At 29.4% G+C, this 23,435-nt stretch overlaps 2 protein-coding genes across 4 annotated transcripts; one reads left to right on the top strand and one right to left on the bottom strand.

The window, feature by feature from the left end:
* Positions 1 to 6,381: 6,381 nt before the first annotated feature.
* Positions 6,382 to 12,235, bottom strand: LOC114309759 (3-epi-6-deoxocathasterone 23-monooxygenase CYP90D1). The gene is made up of 8 exons (XM_082925404.1): positions 11,985 to 12,235; positions 11,380 to 11,704; positions 10,792 to 10,941; positions 10,448 to 10,696; positions 9,709 to 9,798; positions 9,384 to 9,569; positions 9,113 to 9,243; positions 6,382 to 6,613 (listed from the first exon to the last, which is right to left on the bottom strand). The coding sequence occupies exons 1-8, from the start codon at positions 12,203 to 12,205 to the stop codon at positions 6,526 to 6,528; spliced, it is 1,440 nt and encodes a 479-aa protein (XP_082781530.1). The 5' UTR covers positions 12,206 to 12,235; the 3' UTR covers positions 6,382 to 6,525.
* A 4,594-nt stretch (positions 12,236 to 16,829) lies between these two features.
* On the top strand, positions 16,830 to 21,797 carry LOC114321111 (V-type proton ATPase subunit F-like). 3 transcript variants are annotated; one of them, XM_082925398.1, is made up of 7 exons: positions 16,873 to 17,149; positions 17,215 to 17,270; positions 18,498 to 18,726; positions 19,404 to 19,485; positions 20,122 to 20,204; positions 20,672 to 20,788; positions 21,350 to 21,797. In XM_082925398.1, exons 3-7 carry the CDS (start codon positions 18,724 to 18,726, stop codon positions 21,449 to 21,451), a joined length of 387 nt encoding a protein of 128 aa, XP_082781524.1. In that variant the 5' UTR covers positions 16,873 to 17,149; positions 17,215 to 17,270; positions 18,498 to 18,723; the 3' UTR covers positions 21,452 to 21,797. The 3 variants fall into 3 exon arrangements, with proteins under 3 accessions (XP_082781525.1, XP_082781524.1, XP_082781523.1); XM_082925399.1 differs by having other exon boundaries at positions 16,830 to 17,270; positions 20,672 to 20,793; XM_082925397.1 differs by lacking the exon at positions 17,215 to 17,270.
* Positions 21,798 to 23,435: the final 1,638 nt, after the last annotated feature.

Here is a 23,435-nt window from a genome sequence, read left to right as displayed (position 1 = left end):
CACTCCCACACAGCAGCCATTGTTGTGAAGCTAAATGGGCCAATTTCGATAATCCGAACCGTTCATATTTTAGAATACATCAAGTAGAACATACCTGCAAAAAATCAAGTTAATCAGATATTGTTTACCGATTCATCCACTCACATTTATATCTATAAAAATAAATAACAAATTGTGATTCACAGTATTAAAATGAATACAAATGTGAGTGGATGAATAGGTAAATGATATCCGATTAACTTGATTTTTTACAGGTATATTCTACTTGATGTATTCTAAAATGTGAACAATTCGGATTGTCGAAATGAACCCATTTAGCTGCACAATAGTGACTACTGTGCGGGAGTGCACAGCAGCCACCCAAAATCCTTTAAATATAGGTTTACAAATTTTACTTGCCATGTTATTCAAAAAAATTACGTGGATGAATTATTTTTTTATTATTAAATAAATATAGTGTTTTTCTCTATATTTTTGTCAACTTGGTTGTTGAATATATATATATATATATATTTTAATTCACTTCTTAAATTTATAAATCAAATACAATTTCAAAAGTATTTATATAGAAACTGTAATGCAACCCCCATGCCCAGACCACATGGGGGGCCAACTAGTATATATATATATATATATATATACACGTCTATGTTGTCTATAGGGCTCCGTTTGTTTGGGGTTATAAGAAGGAGATTGGGATTGATAGTGAGGTGTGACCCATTATATGAGATGTTTCCCTTGGTATTAAGATGGGCCTTGGAAGGGAGATTGGGATGAATGAGGTGGAGATGGTATTAGAATAATAGTTCCAAGGACTAGAAATTTTTTATTTATTTTATTTTTTACATGTTGGGCATTTTTTTTTTTTTGAAATTAATGTTTAATTTTTTGTATTTTTTGTTAAGTAAAAATCATTATTTTATTTGTTTTATTTTTTCTATTTTTTTTAATTTTTAATTTTTTACATATTGGGCATTTTTTTTTAACATTAATGTTTAATGTTTTTGTATTTTTTATTTGTTTTATTATTTTATATAAAAATAATTTAACAATCTCTACACTAACAACTATCATCAAAACAAACACAATTTTACTTAATACCCTCACTATTTTATTTGTTTTATTTTTTCTATTTTTTTTTAATTTTTAATTTTTTACATATTGGGCATTTTTTTTTAACATTAATGTTTAATGTTTTTGTATTTTTTATTTGTTTTATTATTTTATATAAAAATAATTTAACAATCCCTACACTAACAACTATCATCAAAACAAACACAATTTTACTTAATACCTTCACTATCAATCATCTCACTAACGCTTTGTTTGGTTGGGGGATTTGAGGAGGGATTTGAAAACGGAAAGGGAAAAGTTAGATGAAATGTGAATAAAATATACCTACATTTCACCTAATTTTACACACCTTTTCCATTTTCCTTTCCAAATCTCCCAACCAAACACAGTATAACAATCCAATCACTATAAATCCATTCCATTTTATTACTGAAAACAAATAGAACCTAAGAGTGAATTACATTAATTGACACTCCTGTTTCTACAAAATTACACTTACTTCTTTTATTTTTTAAAATATCGTTGTTCTTTTTTATTTAAATTTCGAAGGTAGCAAAAATAGATATTGACGACTTTAGCAAAAAAGTGATTTTTTTTTTTAATTTTTAAATACCCACTCTACCTTTATTATTCGGGATTTTTATTTTAAAATTCCTACTAATATTACTTTGGAAGAATAAGGACAACCAATTTTATAGTAGGAGTTAAGGTCCTCAAGAGAGCTTTTATTTGCATCCCAAAAAATTAGGTTGGATATACCCTAACTTAATTATATATATTTTTTACTATTAAATTCCTATTTAAAATGATTAAAAAAGACTTGATATTGGAAAAAGTGTAAACAAAAGTATTTTGGACACCCCATTAATCATCGAATTTTGAGTCACTGCTATGCGGCTTGCACAGCATAGAGGATTTTGAGTCACTGTTGTGCGGCTCATGAGAATTATTTCGAACTTTATTTTTATCATCCGAACCGTTCAAGTTTTAAAGAATGTTGAGTAGAACATATCTGTAAAAAAATTAAGTTAATCGGATATCGATAGACTCTTCATCAACTCACATTTGTATTCAGTTTAATACTTATATATTTATTTTTTATATATACAAATTCAAATTGATGAATGGTCTATCGATATCCGATCAACTTGATATTTTATAGATATATTCTATTCTATGTTCTTTAAAAATTTAATGGTTCAGATGATGAAAATAAAATCCGAAATAATATCCATGAGCCGCACAACAATCACTGCTGAGCGGCTTGCACAATGGTGAACTCTAACACTTAATCATCAACCTCAATATTCATTTTCTCTCTTCTCTTACTGCTTTCATCACTTTGCAACTTCATACCCAATCCTAACCCAACCCTATTTGTTTTAATTCTTCATTCTTACATTCTATTTCATATTGAAATCAATAATGAACAATAAAGAAAATGTTTCCAAACAATTTTCTATAAAGAAAGTAGTTTTTAATTGTTTTTCATTGTTTTTTGTAGTTTGGTTTTTCAAATTCATTGGGAAATGAGTATCCGAACAAATTCCATATGCTTGGAGTTAAGTATCTGAACAAATATATTTTGTTCGGCACTAAGTATCCATATGAAATAACTGGAACCAATTTTCTAGTGTTCGACACTGAATATCCAAACAAACTTCATATGCTTGGAATTAAGTATTTGGATAAATATATTTTGTTTGATACTGAGTAACCATATGAAATAATTAAAACTGATTTTCTTGTGTTTGGTACTAATAAGTATCCGAAAATCGATAGTCGCTGAGAGATGTAGAGTGTGAGGAGATCTTCGTCTGATGTAGAGTGGGAGAAGACTGCCAGTGGATGTAGAGTAAGAGGAGACCTTCGTCTCAAATGAACCATCTTCGTCGCTTAAAATTCTCTTCTATTTTTGTTCATTTGTCTATGGGTAATGGGGTGTACAAAGTAGATTTGCATAGGGTTTTAGGGGGTTTCAAATTAGGATACGTATTATTTGGGATGTCTAAACAAATAAATAAAATTTCAAATTTATTATCAGGGTGCTTAAAGTAATGGGGTATCCAACCTAATTTTTGGGGTACATTTAGAGCCTCCCGTCCTCCAATAAGCACAGTTAACTATTTTGGACAAAAATAGCCCTATACAGCTACTTTCCATTTACACTACTTAAGTAATTCAAAACTTTAAAATTTAATAACTTTCGATGTACATTTTCATTTTTGTGTAAAATTTATCTTTTTAGAATCATATTGACAAGATTTTTCAAACAAGATCGAGTAATATAAAATTCTAAAAAAAAAAATCATGAAATTTTACCGTGTTAAAATTTCTCTGACTTGGCACAGAGTGAAATTTCATCCAGAGAAATTTTGATGTGCAAAATCATATACATATATATATGTATATTTTTTGTGTATGTTTCAACACAGAGACACAGAGAAAATATAAAAACATAGAGAAAATTGTTTTTCAACGTAGAAAAAATTCTATTTCAACATAGAGACAAAAATTTCAATGTGCAAAGTCAAAGAAATTTCACTCAGAGACAAAAAAAATTATGTTTCAACACAAAGAAAATTCTATTTCAACACAAAAGCACAGATAGAGAAATTTCGATGTGCAAAGTCAGAGAAATTTCGCTTAAAGACAGAGAGAAAAACAAAGGCATAGATAAATTTTGCTCAGACACATAGAGACACAAATTTTTTATGCTTCAAAAAAAAAAAAAACAGAGACAGAAATTTCGATTTTCAACGTAGAAACATGAAGAAAATAATAGAAAGAGAGAGAAAGATGAGAGATGAAATGACAGAAAAGAGATTTACAATTTTTACATCAGATTTTTGCACAAATCAATGATAATGAAACAAATCAACCGGAAACATACTAGATCTATACATATATTAGAGTGAGATGTTTTCGGTGGCAGATGACGGAGTGTCGATAGATATGGTTGAGAGAGAGAGAGAGAGAAATAGATATTTGGTTAAAGAAAAATTAGGGTTTATAAGATTGAAAGGGCATTTTAGTTCATGTATGTCAAAATTTGTCCTTATCCTTTTACAGTTTTGAATCTTAGGTATCTTAGCTAGCAAACTAATTTTTGTTATCCTTAAACTCTTATACAAAATATATGGAGGACCTCTCCCTAATTTCCCTTATTATTCTCCCTTCCAACAAGAATAAATTATCCCAACAGCTAAACAAACCCATTTTATCAGTGGCCTCACTACCAAACACTACATTTTCTACAATTAATGCCTTCACCAAGACATTCCCATTTTATCTATCTTATCTCTATCTTGTTTGCGGGCGACCCACCCATCTAACCCCACCTCCACCAAAATCAAATGAATCTTCTCTTCCTATTCCTTTTTCATGTAAAGAAGGGTTGCGTGGTCCTTTACTTTTCATAAGGACCCCGAACAAATTCAACACTCATCAAATTTTTTTTTTTCTCTTTTCCTGCTCTGCACTTTACTTTTCACAAGAGTAGCCTTAACTATAACTTCTAATTTATTTACTAGTTTTTCACCTTCGAAGTTGCCAGAAGAACCAAGGTAACACAAGTGTAATTGAATTATTCAGTTAATTAACTACTTCATTTCTGACTTAATCTCCCTCGCTCATATGCTTGGTCATTTATTTAGCTTATTCAATCTCTACTCATATGTGCAAATTCATATTTTTTAACATTCGAACTGCTAAAAAAAAGTCAATAATATAATCATTTAATCATTATATTTAATAAAGCCAACTAAGAGGAATAACAATCAATATGTTTCGTTTGAGTTCTCTGCATTAAGTTTTTTTGAAAATTGAATTTTTTGGCTTTTTGTGTTTTTATTTTATTTTTAGTGAATATTTTAAAATTTTAAGTATTTTTTTTTCTTTTTAGATGCATCTTTCTTAGATGTGTCTAAAAAATAAAATATTTGTGAAAAAATATTTTAAAAAATTAATAAATACACAAAAATATGAAAAATATACTATATTTTTGTATTTTTGGTATTTAATAAATTTTTTAAAGTTTTTTTTCAAAAAAAGTATTTATATTAAATGTGTTTGAAAATAAAAAATAAAAATTTTAAGAAACGCAATCCTAGCAAAGTGAATGTAATTTCATAGATTAGTGTAATTTGAGGAGAGGTGTCAGTAGTATTTAGAAGTGCACAAGGTGTGTGTAATTAGAATCAGCATCCCTTGTATTTCTTTCTTGCAAGTTTCTTACATTTCTTACTTTTAGGATTACAGCCCCGCTGCATACCCCCAGTGGGTTCGCGCCCCCAGTGACGTGGCGTGTCCACACTAGCTGAAGACTCAAAAAATAAAAAAAATAAAAAAACAGTTTGTTTTTTGGGCCAATCCCTCAGTGACACCTCACTGGGGGTCGACCCCCAGTGGGGGTAGGAAGCATTAATCTTTAGGATTATTGGGCCTACTTTTAGATCCAATTTTAATAATTCGAATTGTTCATATTTTAAGATTTGTTCAGTATATCATATCTGTAAAAAATCAAGTTGATCGGATATCAGAAAATATGTGTTTGGAAAACTCGAACTAAAAACTATTTTTTTAAAGAATTTAATAAACAGTTTTCTGAACACATTCTTTCTGATATTCAATCAACTTTATTTTTTACAAGTATAATATACTAAATAAATCTTAAAATATGAATGGTTCGGATTATCAAAATTGAACCTAAAAGTAGGCCCAATAACCCTACAAATAAAAAATAGGCCACGGCTTCTGTCCAGTCCGGATCAGACTGGACCATGCTGTTGGGCCCGTGGGGGCCCACCACGGGTCCCGTTTTGATAATCTGAACCGTTCAATGTGTAAAACTCGTCGAGTACTATATGCCTGTAAAAAATCACGTTGATCGGATATCGATAGCTATGTGAACAAAACAGTTTTTTATCAACCGTTAATTTTTTCACCGTCTATTTTTTTTTATACAAAACTGATTTGATCACATAGCTATCGATATCCAATCAATGTGATTTCTCACAGCATATAGTACTCAATGAGTTCTACACATTGACAGTTCAGAATTTTAAAACGGGATCCATAGTGGGCTCTCATGGACCCAACAGCACGATCCAGTCCGGAGACAGAAGCTGGACCCTAAAAAATATAAGAAAGAAATGTAAGCAGGGATCTTGATTCGTGTAATTTACCATTGTCTATCTATATATATAGTCTTTACATGTGCAATAGCTATACCTAAGAAATACGACAAATATGTCAACATTGCATGGCCCCCACCACACGTGTGCATTGCAGCCAACTCAGAAGTCCTTTTGCTTTTAGTCTGTCTGCCTGCTTTTTCACGTTGGTGTATGTATTTGATGTTTTGTCTTGATTTGTATGGAATAATGGAAGCCCACCCTAGAAAAGTTCCTTTCGGAAAAGCTAAAATTATCATCAGCTCAAATGAAGTTTTTATATTCTCCTTTTGACCCACACTGGCATCCTCTTCTTCATTCTTACAGTAGGGAAGTTGACAATTGAATCAGCCTCAGCTACCCATCTGCATGCATGTACCTCATCAAAATTCAATGCCTTATAACTACTATTTTTCTTCATCAATTTGATTTAAGTCTTTGACAAAGATAAATAAATAAATGAATAAAATCATAAAGCATTTCATTCTCTTGGAGTCATCTTAAGATTCATGTATGTATGAGATAAGAGACAACATGTACATGTGAATCAATCCGGTAAAATTTCGGATACCCTCATTATAAATAAAAAACACAATCACATAAGGCAAGAGAAATTTAGATACCCAATTAAGCATATGATATGGAAACAGTGAAACCCATCAGAATTTATTGTAATATCATGTTTGGTTCAACCTGTAAAATTGTTTAGGTATATATATTTAAATTTACGTTATAATGTTTAATGCAATTTTTGTTTATAATTTATGAGGCAAAAATATAGCCTGTACAAGTCGAAAAAAAAATTAATTATTGAAAAGGAATAAAGAAGTATTTTAATTGGCTATTTATTGTATTATCATGTGTACAATTCTATGACACATTAATAATATTAGCTGAGGTTCATGTTTGGTTCAACTTGTGAAATTATTTATGTATATATATTGAAATTTGTGTTGTAATGTTTAATGTCATTTCTGTTTATAATTTATGAGACAAAAATAGCCTGTACAAGTTGAAAAAAAAAATTAATTATTGAAAAGGAATAAAGAAGTGTTTTAATTGGGTTTGGATGACCAACTTGAGAGGGATTGGTGGACTCATTTTGAGCTAGACTTTAGTGTTCCGATTTTTTTTTTATATTATTTTATTATTTTTTTATGGGATCCAAATTGTTCACTTTTAGGAATTTTTATACAAAAAAATTAAGATTATCAGACATCGGTAACAATATATTTGAATTACATTTGTTTTTTTTTTAAAAGTAGATGACAATTATAATTCAAGAATACTCGTCTATTTTTTTGTGATACTAATGTATGATCATATTAATTTTTTGTATGAATCATGTTCTTAGCGAATCTTAAAAAGTGAATAGTTCGAATCACTAAGGTCAGTCCCAATAAACTCAAATACTCTCTCAAATTGAGATGATCAACTTAAGAGAATCAAAACTTTTTTAATTTTTATTTTTAATTATTAAGTTTTAACTTATAAAATGCGTGACAGAAACGTCCAAGGTTAAGAATGCCTGTGTCCTGCAAAAGTTTAGTCCATCTGTTCCAAAATGAAAAATGAACACAGCAGGAAGGAGCTGGGTGATAGATGCATGTAATTCTTGTCTGGACATGCCATTATTAATCTGGAGAGAGAGAGAGAGAGAACCCACAAAATATTTAATGGTTGACATGAATAGTAAATCAGTTTGGTAAAATGTACAGATCAGAGAGAGTTAGGTCTAGGTTGCAATGAAATGGTTTTGTTATACTTAACCTACTTTGGAAGTCTGTCAAATCTAGTTCACTGCTCACTCCGTCTTTAAGCAAAATTTGGAAATAAACTGAAAGCTCCTTCTAACTCCTTCTCGCATCAAATTAATTAAATCACTAATTTATATATATCCATTTAATAAAGGATAAAATTGAAAATAATTCAATAATTATAATTTTTGAAAATATTTGAGACATCCAAAAAGTTTTCACAATTTGACACACAATAATATACTATGAATGTTGTTAACTTTCTAATAAAATAGGTTCAATTCCTTTTATCACATCATTGTGAATATAAAATTGTAGATTTTCAACCCATATCTATATTTTTATGGAAGTATAAGTAAGAATTGTGTTCTGTCATAATTTTTACTTGCACATTCTTATAGCTAAGGATTATTTAAAGTTATTCTCATTAAAATACACTTTACCCTTAATGAAAAGAAGTGAAGCGACTGTTTTTTAATAATATATCTCTCTTTCTAAAGTAAAGAATGTGATAATATATATATATATATGTTTTGCTTGAGTAACAATTTATAACAATTATGTTGGAGATTTATTTTTGACAAATCAATTATGTTAGAGATGATTTGGGATTGAGGTCATGATCACTGATTTGTTGAGGTTGGCTATAATACTCAGGGTATTTTTCTATTTTGTTGATATAAATTTTGCATGTATATTGTTTTTTTCATCAATAAAACTTTATTTTGCCGATCAGAGGAAAAAAAAAAAAGGAGCACACATGCCTAGGATTTTAGGATTGATTTTTCTATAAAAACCATGCACTGCAATGGTTTAGTTTAAGGGAGCTTGGTGATTAATAAAATTTTGAATTATTTTAAACTTTCTCCAACTCTTCAAGTATTATTATGTGTAAATATATATGGTAACTTTAATCATGGTATTTGTATAAAATCAATAGTTTCAAGAGCAACACTCTTATGTGCACATAAATCAATCATAAAATAATTTATATAATAAGATTTTTCGTTCTAAAAAGGGATTTTGTTTCCAATATTTGTAATTTAAAGAGCATATATAGCATAAAACATTAATTATAAAAGCTGAATTATAGTGGGGGCTAGTTACCTGAATTGAGTAACAAAGTGGTGGAGGAAGATGGAAGCTTCAAGCCTGGCCAAGTCAATCCCAGGACACAGCCTTTGTCCTCCTCCAAATGGAGTGAATATGCTACTATAATTGCTCATCATTTCTCTGTTCTGCAGTGACAGTGAGAGTGAGTGTGAGTGGTCACAACTGACAGTTAATTAGTACAAATTAAGATCAAATTAATAACAATGGAACAGATTAGCAAAACAAATAAAAATCCAAACAAATTAAAGAGTGCTCTTTTTCTTACTTGCCACCTCCATGGATTGAACTGATAAGGGGAGTCATAGAGATTTTGATCGAGATGAATTGACCTAAAATACGTGAAAACACACCATCCCTTGGGAATCAGATACCCTTTTATCTCCACATCTTTCATCGCCTTTCTCATCACTCCTACGATTACGTTTCCCATCCTCAGAGTTTCTGTAATCACCTGTTATAATTATTCAATTAACAATTAACATTTTTTCTAGGATTTAATATATATGCTATATGGGAAAACAATTTTTATTTATTTTTTGATAATTTGTTATTATTAGTTAGATTTTGGTGAATAATAATGAAGAACTTACGGTTTGGGTGAATGGAAGAGATAAATAATCAGTCCAACACAGTGGCTCTCTGAGCTCATCTTTGAGTCTCTTCAGGTTCAAGTTCTCCTCCTGCCAATTATCAACCAAGCATAATGTGAAACTAACAAATAGTTAATTAACAACTATTTCTATTTGTACAAATACTTGAGACATTGTGATTAGAATGGTACTATAAAATTATAGTCCATATCATCTGAGTTATTTCAAAAATAAAATAAAATTTATTTTAAGGATCACTGATTTATAATTGATTATTTATTATTACTATAACAACACAAGTGAGGTGGAGCCCGAGGGCAATTTCAAAATTTGTGGAAAGCTCTGAAAGGACAAAGGAACCCAAAAAAAAAAAAAAAAAAAAAAGACAGTGAAACTGGTCAAAAATTTGAACTGAGATTCGACAAAATAACATTTTAGTACACTTCTTGATAAAATGTAGACAACAAAATAAAATTATTCAACTAAAAAGAACACATTTTTACAACTTTTCAAAAAATTTATCAAAATTTTTTATATATTCACATTGATGTAGACAGTGAAACTGGTCAAAAATTTGAATGTTACAGTGGACAACAATAATAATAACAGCTCAAGTTGGGTCAACAACAAAATCATATTATTTCAAAAAATTATTCAACTAAAAAGAACACATTTTTACAACTTTTTATATATTCACATTGATGAAAAACGGTTAGAAAAAAGAAAAGAAATGGCATACTGTTAATTGTTGGAGAGCGGCCGGGCAATCTGAAAGGTATTTAACGGCAAGAGTGATAAGAACCGGGACTGAATCCTCACCCGGTATCATCAAATCTATCATATTATCTGAAATTATATCGTCATTTAGCTCTTCACTTGCATCATTCAGCAAAACATCTGCTACATCTTTTGCAACTTCTGATCTGCCTCTGTTCTTCCTTTTTGCTTCGATGATTTTATATACTAATTCAACCATTTTCTTCTTTGCCTAAAATAACCCATCTTCAAATTTATTATTAATTTCTCATAATAGTGTAAAATAAGAAAAATAAAGAAATTAATGTGACTATATAGTTAACTTGCCTGTAATGACCTGTGGAGTCTACTTCCAGGTATGTTAATTGGTAAAGACATGAGACCAGCCATGAATTCTTGAAATTGTTTCTTTAAAAACTCCGTGTCATCACCTGGATCCATGCTAACCAATGCCTTCACTAGTACTTGAAAAGCAATCTGAACAAAATATATGACCTTTAGTATAAGTAACATCTTTAAAGGGTTTAGAAACATAATTATTACTCTTAGTAATATATTAATAAGGATTAGGGTTCATCATTACTTTGGACTATTAAGGATGATTATTGTGATAGTTTGTCAGGTAAAATAATTCATGGGAAATCATGTTATTGGTTCCTTGCAAAATTATTAGTTAAAAGCCAGTATATTAGAAATGCTACTTATTCAAAAAAATTACTCAAAAAAATATCAAAATTAAAAATGTATAAATTTGAAATTCATTATAAGTGACTCACATCACATCATTCATCAAAAAAATAAATTTGCACCATCCATTTAAATTATTTTTAATATTTCTGATTAAAAGAATAAACATCAAGAGAAACTAGAGAAATGGCACTCATTAAGAGAGAGAGAGAGAGAGAGAGAGCAAACATTTTTTGCTTCATCTTGGATGTATATGGGGTGATCATCTCTCCAATTCTCCATAGATTGTTGGAGATACTTGTGCATGTCTTGGGTGATCTGAGCTTTGAGATGTGAGGATTTGAAGAAAGACCCTATGAGGCCATGAATTCTCCTTTGCAAGCTTCCAGTGATGAGCAATATAGAAGATTTACCCATCAACTCTGTGAGAGATTTGGGGTAAGAAGGCACAAAAGCCTTGCTATCACTTTGCAAAACAAATCTACTCACTTCTGCATCTGTGGACACAATTATAGGACTTCCAAATAAATGTGACTTGAACACCTTCCCATACCTACAAATAAAAATTTATATCGTAATTCATGTAATCCCCAAACTTGGTTTCATCTTAATCAAGGCATTATGTGGGTTTTGATTCTAGCCGGTATAGTATAAGTTATTATAAGTTAAAAATTGATAATTAAAAAGCAAATTTGTCTATCAGTTTTTAGATAATTAATTTTTTAAAACTTATTTAAACTATTAGTAGAAGTCTAAACAATCTAACATAGATTCTTAAAATAAAAAATAAAGTTATAAACAACTCAAATAAACTGTATCAAACATAGACATACATGTGGCGACGTTGGTCCATGAAGGACTCAGGGTGGTCTGAGTAAGCACAGGAGACGAAGGAGATGGTTTCGCCGAGAAAAGGCCATCCAAGAGTGCCTAATGGAAGTGGGACTGGCGATCTTCTACAACTCCTTCTCTTCCTGTAGAGAAATATGGTGGAGGAAGACAACAAGAAGATTGAGGTCACTAACACTGCAACAATCAAATACGTATTGTCCATTTATTTTTGTTTTTGCTCACTCACACGCTCTATTACTCTAACTATTGTACTAGTATATATATCTTTTTGGCTGGGCTTGCCTCCGTTCCACCATCTAGATTGGAGGGTCCAATCCTGCCCATTGGGCTCATTTTTGATAATCTGAACCGTTCACATTTTAAAATATATTGAGTACATTATTCTTGTAAAAAATCATGTCGATCGGATAACGGATACTATTTATTCGGATCACTTTTTTATGTACCTTTAATTTTCTGATTGTTGTTTTTTTTCATACAAAAGTGATCTGAATACATAGTATCCGTTTTTTGATTGACATGATTTTTTACAGAAATAATGTACTCAACAAATTTTAAAATATGAACGGTTCTGATTATCGAAAAGGAAATCAAAAGTGAACTCAACGAGTCGAACTAGACCAAATTATCCCAAATCTAGACTAGAAACAATCCCGACCCTATGTTTTTTGGCCTTTCAGTGAATTCTATAAGTTGCACTTTAAAAAAGACGTACTTTATTAGAAAAGGTAATTATTTTTATAATAAAAGTTATTATAAATATTTATAATATGTTATGTTATGTAATTTATTAAGTTTTTTTATGAGCCAAACAGAAATCCTTTATTATGGTAACAAAATAATTACATCAATGAATTGCGAAAAGATGAGCTATCCCAATTAGATAAGCACAAAAAAGGATCTTATAATCATAAGCAAATACTTCCAAACAAAAATAATTTGTTACTTTGCAATAAAAATTAGGATATGATGAAATTGTGGTGTGTACATAAAGTTAGAAATCACAAAATTATACTATTTTGTGGTAAAAATTAATTTTTTTTTGTGATTAATAAAAAATTAAATTTTTTAGTGAAAAAAATTATATTATTTTATAGTAAAAATGACGAATTATTATAGTGTTTTTATAAGGTACAAAGCATATATCTGTTCCCATAGAATTCATCCAAAAAAGCATACTAAGAAAATCATTTGTTACAGAAATATATTAAAAAATAATGGGAAAATTATTTAAAAAAATCTAGAGTTTGAGGCTTATAATTACAACAAAATAATTTTTAATATTTGATTTTTTCAATTTAAAGTTTAATCTTTGATTTGTTTTCAATCTAAACTATTTGTCTATTTTCGTAAAGTAAAATTGACCCAAAAATGATATTTTAGTCATTATACTTTATGTGGATGTACAGAATATGTCAAAAATACAAAAAAAATTTATTGAGTTTAATGACCAAAATATTATTTTTCTAATAGTTTTACCTAGGACAAATTACACAGGTGATTCTTACATTTTGCTCTTTGTGTCATTTTGATCCCTCCACTTTCAATTGGCTCAATTTAAAATTATGTGTAAATTTGGTTTAATTGATAATGTTGTTAGTGTTTTTGACGGAAAATAATCACTGAATTGGTAGAGTTTCAACTCAATGAGTTTAGTAAATTTATAATTTTACTCAAAAAAAATATGACACATGTCACTTATACGCATATTTTTCATTAAAAAAAAAATGTTAAGTTGTAATCAATTAGATCAAATTGAAACAAAATCATAAATTCATAATCAAAATCGAGCTAATTGAAATTATAGGAACCAAAATAACACAATGACCAAAGTACATGGACTATCACTACAGCAAATAAGAGTTTTAGAGATTATTAAATGTTTTGGTTTCTAAAAGTGAAAATTTTGTTATAAAAGACATTTAAGAACCAATTTCTATTATCATGAGGATAGTCGCTAAAAGGTCATCCCGAAAAGTCTAAAATAAGGCTTTTAATGACAAAATTTTGAAAATGTCGACAAAATAATTTGGTGTCAAAATTGTTTATTTTTTTAGACAAAAAATTTGATCCCAAAAGGATAATAATTCATCACTAATACCTAATTTTTATTGCTAAAAATATAATAACAGCACTTTTTATAACAAAAATATTTGGACCCTAAAAAATAATTTTGTCCATAAATTTTGAACCTTAATTTTTTATAGTGTATTGTCACAATTTGCCTTTTTACTTAACAAAAATAGACAAACGATTTATATTGAAAATAAATAAAAAAAAATTAAATTTAAATTGACAGAATTAAAAATTCAAAGAATGTTTTGTTAGAAGACTCAAGTCTTAAATTTTTTTTATTATAATTTTTTCAAAAATCATTGTATAACTCAAATTAATTTTATATGTAAACTCCACGATACGTGAATTAAATAGACCGCACAATAACTTTCTAGCCATTTTTTTTTTTTTTTTTTGCAAAAGTTGTCTGCACATATGTTTTATTCCCTTCTCTGAATAATAATACTACAAAATAAAATAAAAAAAAAAAAAAAAACTCAGAAAATCACCCAAAAACAATCAATAATTTACATTGACAATGATTGCGACCCAAATTTCAATGAATAATTTACACCAAAAACACGAAGTAAAACTTCATTTCATCTCTTAAATGTGAATAATCATGAGTGGCAACGGCGGTGACCGCATCTTTGTCGTGCAGAAATGAATATGGGCCACGCGTGCAAAAAAGGTGAGAGAAACAAATATATACATATTATGCGAGTAAGTATTTACGGGTAACCCAAGGTGGTTGGCAATTTAACAAAGGTTTGGGATTAAGTCTTTAAGTTTTAGGTTTAAAATTTCTTTGGGTTAATTAGTCTCAGTATTTGGTGTGAGCTTAATGTTGTTTTGTTGCGTGAATTTTGACTTAAACAGAGCTTGTTTAGGGAGATCGGAACAAATTTATAATTTTTTTATTGACGAGTCTTGACTTAAACGGAATTTGTCTTTGGAGATCGAGATAAGTTCTTACGTTATAGTCTCCTTATTCGAAACGGACAACAGATACTTTGGCGATCTGTGTAAGAGGCAACTACCCTGGAATTGTGGGAGAGTGGGAAGATTTTTCTTTAACTCAAAAAAAAAAAAAAAAAAAAAAAAAAGTATTTACAGGTAATGTTATGATATTTGATTATCATAACTATTATAATTTAATTTTATAAAAATTTTGTTCAAAAAAACAAATATATATATATATATATATATAAATTATAAATAAATATTACTTAAGATATAATTAAAATGATATTATAAATAATCAACATCACAATAGCTTATAATTATAAAATTTTCTAATATTTAAAAGAGAGAGAATTATACGTCTGTATTGGATGAATCATCACATATTGCCTTCAGATAGATTTGCTCAGCAAACAGGTTTAATTTCCTGGATTAATGTCTACTTCAGCACCAATTATCATTGAATTGTGCTAGTTTAAAATAGAAGGAACTATGTAGGTAAGAGTTGAAAAAAAAAATTACAAATATGTAAAGGATATAAGTTTGTTTGTAGTGGGGTGTAAATGAAAGGTTGTAGGGGTACAAGTGTCACTTGTATCGCTCTATATGTTGGTAATTTTTTTTTGAACTCCCACCTGTATGTAATTCCTCCTTAAAATAATAGGAGAATTTCAAAAAACTTAATGGTATACAAAATAATTTTAAGATAATAAAAATATAAGTGGTTCATACATAAATTTATACTGTCATCATTTTGAAATTATTATTTCTACTTTTCACTTTTTTTAAATTCCCCCTTAATTTAGGAAAATTTGAAAAAAAAAAATGGTGTGTATACAAAATAATTTTAAAATAATAAAGATATTAGATAGTGTTTGATAATGTTTACGTTTTGTGTTTATGTTTATAAAAATTTTATAAATTAGTTTTTGTTTATTTTTAGAAAAACATAAACTACAAATGCATTTGGTTTGAACAAAATATTTGAAAAATTTTAAAAACATAAACTAAAAAATATATTTGTTCATTCCTAAAATACTTATATTTATTTTTTATTATTTATGACAATGGGATCATACACATTACAATTGATTTGAAGAAAAAAAATTATTTGAAAAAAAAAATCATTGAAAAAAATTATGTGAAAAAAATTAATTAAAAAAATATTTGAAAAAGAAATTATTTGAAAAAAAAAATTAATTGAAAAAAAAATTGTTAGTCAAATTTTTAAATTCCTGTTTAAAAACCAACGTAAACTCATTTTGTCTTCAAATTTATAAACTGAGACAGCTATTTATAAATCAAAAAAATTATCAAATAAGTTTTTATGACAGTTTTAAAATTTTTTTTAAATATAAACTGAAAATGAAATGATTACTAAACATGCCCTAAGTGATTCATATATAAATTTATGGAAAAAGGTTGAAATCTCATTTTTTTTCTTGACCCCCACCACCCCTAATGTATTGGAATTAACCAATTCTTTGTTTTTTTATTTTTGCTTTTTTTTCCTCCCATTAGTCTCTGACATGTGCCTGTAAGAATTATAGGGGTAAAACAAGGGATCTCTATCATTTGTGATAAATTTATACAATAAAAGGCCATGTAATGATTAAAGTTTTACAACTGATTGGACACACCAAAACATATTTCGAAAGACATGTTTAGGTTATTTGCTGCATATTGTAACTTTTTTATTTATTTATTTATTTTTAAAAAGTTTATATTAGACTCACTACTAGAAATATGAGTTTTTGCGTCTATTTTTTTGCGATTGATTATTTAACCGTCGCAAAAAATCACTTTTTTCCATAACAATCCCGTTTTGCTTAACCCCCAATCGTGTTCTTAACTGAACAAAAAAAATAAAATAAAAAAACCCCCAAATCGTGTAAAACTTGCCCTATCCCTTTCACTCTTATTTCCCAACTCTCTTTCTCTCTCTCACTCTCAAAACCTCACAAATCATACTGGTAATCTCATAAATTCTCCTCTCCCTCACTCGACTCTCCACTCTTTCTCGCTCGACTCCCACTTTGATGAAGACATGAAGATTTTGATCGATTGTTGATGAAGATTTGAAGATTTCGATCTGCTGTTGATGAAGATTTGGATCGATTCATAATCGGTAAGCCTAATTTCTATGTATGAATCCAACTCTTTGTCTCTGTAATCCCTGTGTCATTCTTTCAGCTCCCAAATTCTCTTCGACTCATAGCTTTGTTCGATTTCGAAGATCAACATCAACGGTAACAACATGAATTTTTTCCAATTCAATTTATTTTTATCAATGCGGTGCAGATTCTGATTTCGAAACATCTTTTTGATTCGAAGATTCATTTTATTTTTATTTTTATTTTTTTAGATTATTAAATCTTGATTTGCTTTGGCTTTAAAACTTGATCTGAACATTTCTCTAGATTGTTTGCTAAATTTCATTTAGTTTTTGAACCTCTTGTTTGTATGCTGAGAAAATTTTAGGAACCAACCGAATTTCAAACTTTTAGTATTGTGCTTTTATGTTTGTTTGGCTAGAAAACTGAAGCTCACCTCAATTAAGGTAAAATATATATATATATATATATATATTTGTTTTCCTGTGTCTATGTTACATTTTCTTAGCAACCAAACAGAGCATAATTTGGTTAATCTTTGAATGATTTTTCTAGTTTATAGTCTTGTTGTTCTACTTTGAATTCTTCTTGGTTACATGTTTTAGTCGTAGTTGATTTCTATATTGCTCTGTTTAATTTTGATTTCAAGCTCTCTCTGTAGTTTTCAATTTCAATTTAGTTTGAGGAAGCTCAGAAGTAATTTAGATCTTGAATTAAATGATGAATTACTTGGTACTGATATCTTTCTCTCTCGTTTTTGAATTTGAATTCGATTCATATGGCTAAATGCATAGAGTATTGAATATTTGAATGTGTGTATCTATTGTCTTGCAAACATCTTCGTGTCACAAATAATAGTCATAAATAGGGAGATATTGATGTTTGTGGTTTGTTGAATTGAAATGTTTCACTATAAAGTGATAGATTTGGAATTGGTATAAAAAGCAACAGGTCAAAACTTGGGCCCCAGTGCAAGCTTGGATTTGAGGAACATATATTTTCCGTAGAGAAATCTTTTCTTATTGTTAGTTCTCTTGCATATCTGCATGTGTTTATTCTTCGTAGAGAATTTTTGCATGTGATATTTCTGTAGTTTTCTTGATACCACAACTGTTAAATTTAACTAAAGCTTGTTGAAGTCAATGCTCATACTTGGGCAGATTGATGTTCTGCTTTGGCTTCATTTCTGTGAATATTTTATCTCTAGAAAAATCGTGATAAGTGGACAAAAAGAATGATAGTGAGAATTTATGCTGACTTTGCTTATTTAGAGACCTCTTTTGCCTTAAAGAAACATATATTAGAATTCTTAAATTATATTGAATTCTTCTGTCTTTATCGAATGATAAAATTGTGCCTCAGATTCCTCTTCTAGATTTAATAGCTGCTGGGGTCTATGTTGGATGAGCTAAGTGGATCAGAGCAGCAACTCCACCAACATGTGGACAAGCCATGGAAGTCCCTGACATGACAGTGAAGTTCACTCTTCTAGAATCTTCTGGAAGAGCGATGGGGCCCAAGTTTTGAGGCCAGGCAGCGATGATGTTCACTCCAGGAGCAAGATTGGATTTGAGGAACATATATCTTGATGGTGAGTTTTTTGTACATCTCTTATTTCATATAGGAATGATGTTCACTCCAGAATCCCTATATTTAACATTTTAAACTGATTTTTGGTATCTGAAATCCATACCCACTAAAAAAAATTATCATTTCATGAAGAGAAATTGGCTTCATAATTAAATTGGACAAATAAATAAATAAATAAATACAAATAAGAAAAGATGAATTTGATGACTTGGGAGTGAACATAGCAAAAATTCGTGTTGTTAGTGGGTGACTCCATTGAAGGAGGTGTTGAAGGCTTTTTTGTGAGTGGATTTTGAAATTGGCTCAAAGCTAATGTACCTCTTTATTCGTTTCAACTAACTTTAATATGTAGAAAGCACTTTGATTTCTTCATCTCTGAATCTGTTCTCACTGTTTGGTCTGAACTTGGTCATTGATTTTCCCATCTTATGTGAGTTCACAGTCAATAAATGTGCAGTGGATTTATTCTGTCTTCTCTTATGTTGAGTTCCCACATGGATAATGCAGTTGCAGATAACAGTATTGATCATGTGGCTTGGTAGGTTGTTAAAACAGCATCAGATATGTTTTTGCTTGTCCCTAACATCTTGGTGTATATTTATGAAGGTCTTTAAGATGACTGCTAATGTGATGCTCAATATTGCTAGAGCTGATTGGAGTTAAATTTATCTGATGTAGGACACAATAACTGGATTTTTATTGGCTGGAGTAGGCGATGTGGATTTGCAGAGAAAGACAAATTACCTAATTGTGGACTCAAGTATGCTTTTGAGCTCCAAATGTTGTGAAATTTTAATGTTTTAGGCATTATTGTGTTGGATTTATGTGATTACCTCTTTCATATTAAGGAAGTTGCATTTTTTTTTTTAGTGTATTGTTTGTCTTCTGTTGTTTTTAGTTCTGAAGTGAACATTCCATGCTATCTGAAAGAATATAGTCACCAATAATGTGACTGGCTTTTGATGTTTTTTCCTGTGGTAGTTGTTTTGGGAGTAGTTCTCACTAAAATAACTTGCATATGATGAATTGAAAAGCTATCTCCAATAAATGACTGGACGGTCAACATACTTTAATTTTATGATAAAATCATTAAAGCCTACTAGTTACTCTTGTCATTTAAGCTGTAGATTTTGTTTCTCTGCAACAGAATGAGCAGCTAAGGAGATTCAAATTTTGCTTTAAAATTGTTGAGAGAGAGAGAGAGAGAGAGAGAGAGAGAGAGAACTTGAAACTACATGGGTTTCAGATGCTGTTATACCGCTCCAAATTTTTGTTCTTGCCCTGTATCCTTAGTTATGGAATTAGAATCTGTCCTTTCCCCTGAGTTAATTTCAATTCAATTGAATTTTTGGATATTCTTATTTTGGCTTATAAATGTTCTTTTATTATGGCTTAGAAATAACTGTTGAGCAAATTAAAGAAGCATTCAAGGAGTTTACAACAAGAGAAGACGTTGCAATAGTGATGATCAGCCAATATGTAAGTTTTTATTCTACTCTGTCATATTTTTGATTGATTTTAATGCTCTTCTATGGTATGACTTATGCATATGATTATAGTGCATGCTTATACCCTATCAGATGTATCATGAGCACCCTAAGATGCTTCTTTTTTCTTTTTCTTCTTTATTTAAATTCTATCATGTGAATGAGAGAAAATATTAAAAGTTTATGATGAATGAGTATGGGTCGTGTCACAGATTTAGCATGTTACATTAATGTTTTAGTCAATGGGACTTCATACTTTGGTGCTGAATTTACTAATGCTTCCTAAACTTCAAGTTAAATCTTTATTGCAACATTCATATAAATCACAAAGTCTCACAATTATTATAGTCTGGTAGTAAGAGACGAATGAGTACATTGATTTTGTGGTGGTGTGATTTTTCATTTGTCATTTGATTCTGTGGATAAAACATTGTCTAATGCAACAATGTTCATCTTCAGGTTGCAAACATGATAAAGTTTTTAGTAGATAGCTACAAAAATCCAATTCTAGCAATTTTGGAGATTCCTTCCAAGGACCATCCCTACGATCCAACACATGATTCTGTTCTTTCAAGAGTGAAGTACTTCTTCTCTGATTTTCCCATTTTATGTGTTGTGTGCTTGAATGTTCGTTCTTTCTTTATTTATTTCTAATTTGGATTTGCAGATTCTAACAGTTTGTGGGGTTACTCTCTCTGTCTCTCTATCTCCCCCTTAAAATTTTAATTTCAGTTCAACTTTTACTATTAGATCACCAATTTCAATATTTTAAGCTTACTAGTATTGGGAATGAGTTTTTGAAAGTCTTAAAACATTTTTTCCCCTGAGTCAGTTTAGTGAAAAGGTAGATCTTTTATGCAATTGATTAAGACTACACCATAATGGTAATGGGATAATTTAATCGCCTAGTACGCAGCTTTTAACATTTTTGCTTTATTATCCATCTCACTAGCTGGTGGGGTAACTTGGTATTTTAGTAAAGAGTATATTCCCTTGCGTTAATATGGAAATTTTAGGCGTCACATGATCATTAATTTGTTATTAATGTAACATTTTTCAGGTTTTTATTTTTTTGGTCAAATTGATGAAATCAAATATATGAAGCTTGACACTTCATCTGTCGATTTTGTGTTTCAGATGCTAGTTGATGATATTGGTGATGTAACAATTACTAATGATGGTGCTATAATACTCAAGATGTTATATGTTGAGCATCCTGCTGCAAAGGTGGAAGAATAAAGCATCCATTTGGTTGAGCTTCAAGACCGAGAAGTTGGAAATGGGACAACTTCTGTGGTTATTATATCAGTCAAGTGATCCAGCAGACAATGATGCATGGGAAGATAGTGACCGAGAAGCTTGACACTTTTTTTTTTTCCTAGCCCAGTTGAACGGCTCTAAAGAACATTAAGAGTTTCAAGCACAAGAAATGACAGAAAAAAATTAGAAATTCACTTGGTTGAGTTTATTTTTTAGTTTCTTGTTGATAGAATTCACTTGGATTTAATTTGTTCAATGTAGTCAGATTTTTGAAAAGATCTTAAATCATAACGATGCACTATTTATAAATGTCATTGAAAACTATATGCGATGCTAATAAGATGGTCGCTAATACATTGTAGGTAATTTTTATTCTTTTTTTGCGACGGCAAAACATCAGTTGCTATAAGTAGGTTAGGCGGTCGCAAATAATTTGCGACTGTTGTTTTGCGGTCGCAAAAAGTATTTGCCACCCCCACATTCGCGACCCCCATTTGCCGTCGCATGGGCCGTCGCAAAAAGTATTTTGCGACTGTATTTTTATTATTTGCGACGGTTTGTAACGGTCGCAAAAAGTACTTTTTTTAGTAGTGATATTGGGTGGAGGCAGTGGCGTAATCAAGAATTTAATGGAGAGAGGGTATAAATTAATGATAACATCAGTGTGTTTAGTTTGAGTTTTTTAGATTAAAATTTTTTTAAAATTGAGTTTTTTAGTTTTCGTATTTTTTTTGTTGTTAGTGAATATTTTTAAAATTTTAAATATTTTTTGTACTTTTTTAGATGCACTTTACTTAGATGTATTTAAAAAGTAAAAAATTTGTGAAAAAATATTTTAAAAAATTAATTAATATATAAAAATACAAATAATGTACAAAATTTTCATTTTTTTTGTATTTTTGGTATTTAGTGAATTTTTAAAATGTTTTTTTCACAAATTTTTTACTTTTTAGGTATATTTATGTTAGGTATGTCTAAAAATTAAAAAAATTACTTAAAGTATTAAAAAAATTCAGTAAAAATAAAAAAATACGAAAAACAAGAAAGTAGAATTTTCTGAAAAATGTTTTTGGAAAACTCAAACCAAGCAATTTTTTTTTTCTTCATAATAAACAAGAATGAGATATTACTAAACTTAACTATTAAGAGTCCATTTGGATAAATGTAAATTTTAAATTAAAAGATTTGAGATTAAATTTTATATAAATATTGGGGAGTAACTATTTATAGGTAGATTGGAAAATTAAAAAAGAAGATAAGTTGAGATAGAAATAATATATTTATTTTAGTAGGGAAATTCTATAAAACACACCATAAAAAAAGTGTTTATCATATGTTGCAATTATGATCTTCGTGGTCTTTAGTTATGACACATTATAGTGTTAGATATAATTTAGTTATAACTTCTTGTGGTTGTTATTTTGGTTATGATTATATATCAAGTAATAGTTAGTTATGACTCATTTTGATATTAGTTATAACTTATTGTAATTTTTTTTAAATTTTTTTATAATTGAAGATATGTTGCTTGATTATAATTTATATAGTGGTCATTTTAGTTATGAATAGAAAGAAATATATGGAGGACAAACTCTACATGTCAAATGTACCTAACAATCTAATAAATTTCAAATATCTTCACTGAGGTTAATTATGTTTGCATGTCAATAATGATAGGCATCACCATTATATTGAAATTTTCATAAATAATAATATAACTTATCATAGTCTTTTTACTTTCAATTAAAATAACCATTATTGTTCTCATAATTTTAAAAATATCATTGGCATTTTACTTTAAATAATATTTTTATAAATATTTTTATTTAAAATATTTTCTTTATGTTTAAAAAGAAAAAAAAAATCCAAAAACCCCCGCGGGGGGGGGGGGGGGGGGGGGGTGGCGCGGCGTGACCCCCGGTCTTTGTGTGCCTCCGTCTCTGGGTGGAGGTGTTCTAATCTC

The sequence above is a fragment of the Camellia sinensis genome, chromosome 4 (assembly GCF_055761805.1).
Source record: "Camellia sinensis isolate YWXY chromosome 4, ASM5576180v1, whole genome shotgun sequence".
In the NCBI taxonomy this organism is placed as follows: Eukaryota; Viridiplantae; Streptophyta; class Magnoliopsida; order Ericales; family Theaceae; genus Camellia; species Camellia sinensis.
Note: the sequence above shows the minus strand (reverse complement) of the source record. Positions and strands in the feature narration are given on the sequence as shown.

Excerpts from the sequence above, each read along its gene's own strand:
- LOC114321111 (XM_082925397.1), top strand. Across the intron at positions 19,486-20,121 it reads TTACCTAATTGTGGACTCAA|AAATAACTGTTGAGCAAATT; the intron begins GTATGCTTTTGA and ends ATTATGGCTTAG. Across the intron at positions 20,205-20,671 it reads TAGTGATGATCAGCCAATAT|GTTGCAAACATGATAAAGTT; the intron begins GTAAGTTTTTAT and ends GTTCATCTTCAG.
- LOC114309759 (XM_082925404.1), bottom strand. The coding sequence starts at position 12,205 with ATGGACAATACGTATTTGATTGTTGCAGTGTTAGTGACCTCAATCTTC. Across the intron at positions 9,244-9,383 it reads TCAATCCATGGAGGTGGCAA|AACAGAGAAATGATGAGCAA; the intron begins GTAAGAAAAAGA and ends CTGTCACTGCAG. Across the intron at positions 6,614-9,112 it reads CACTTTGTTACTCAATTCAG|ATGGGTAGCTGAGGCTGATT; the intron begins GTAACTAGCCCC and ends ACATGCATGCAG.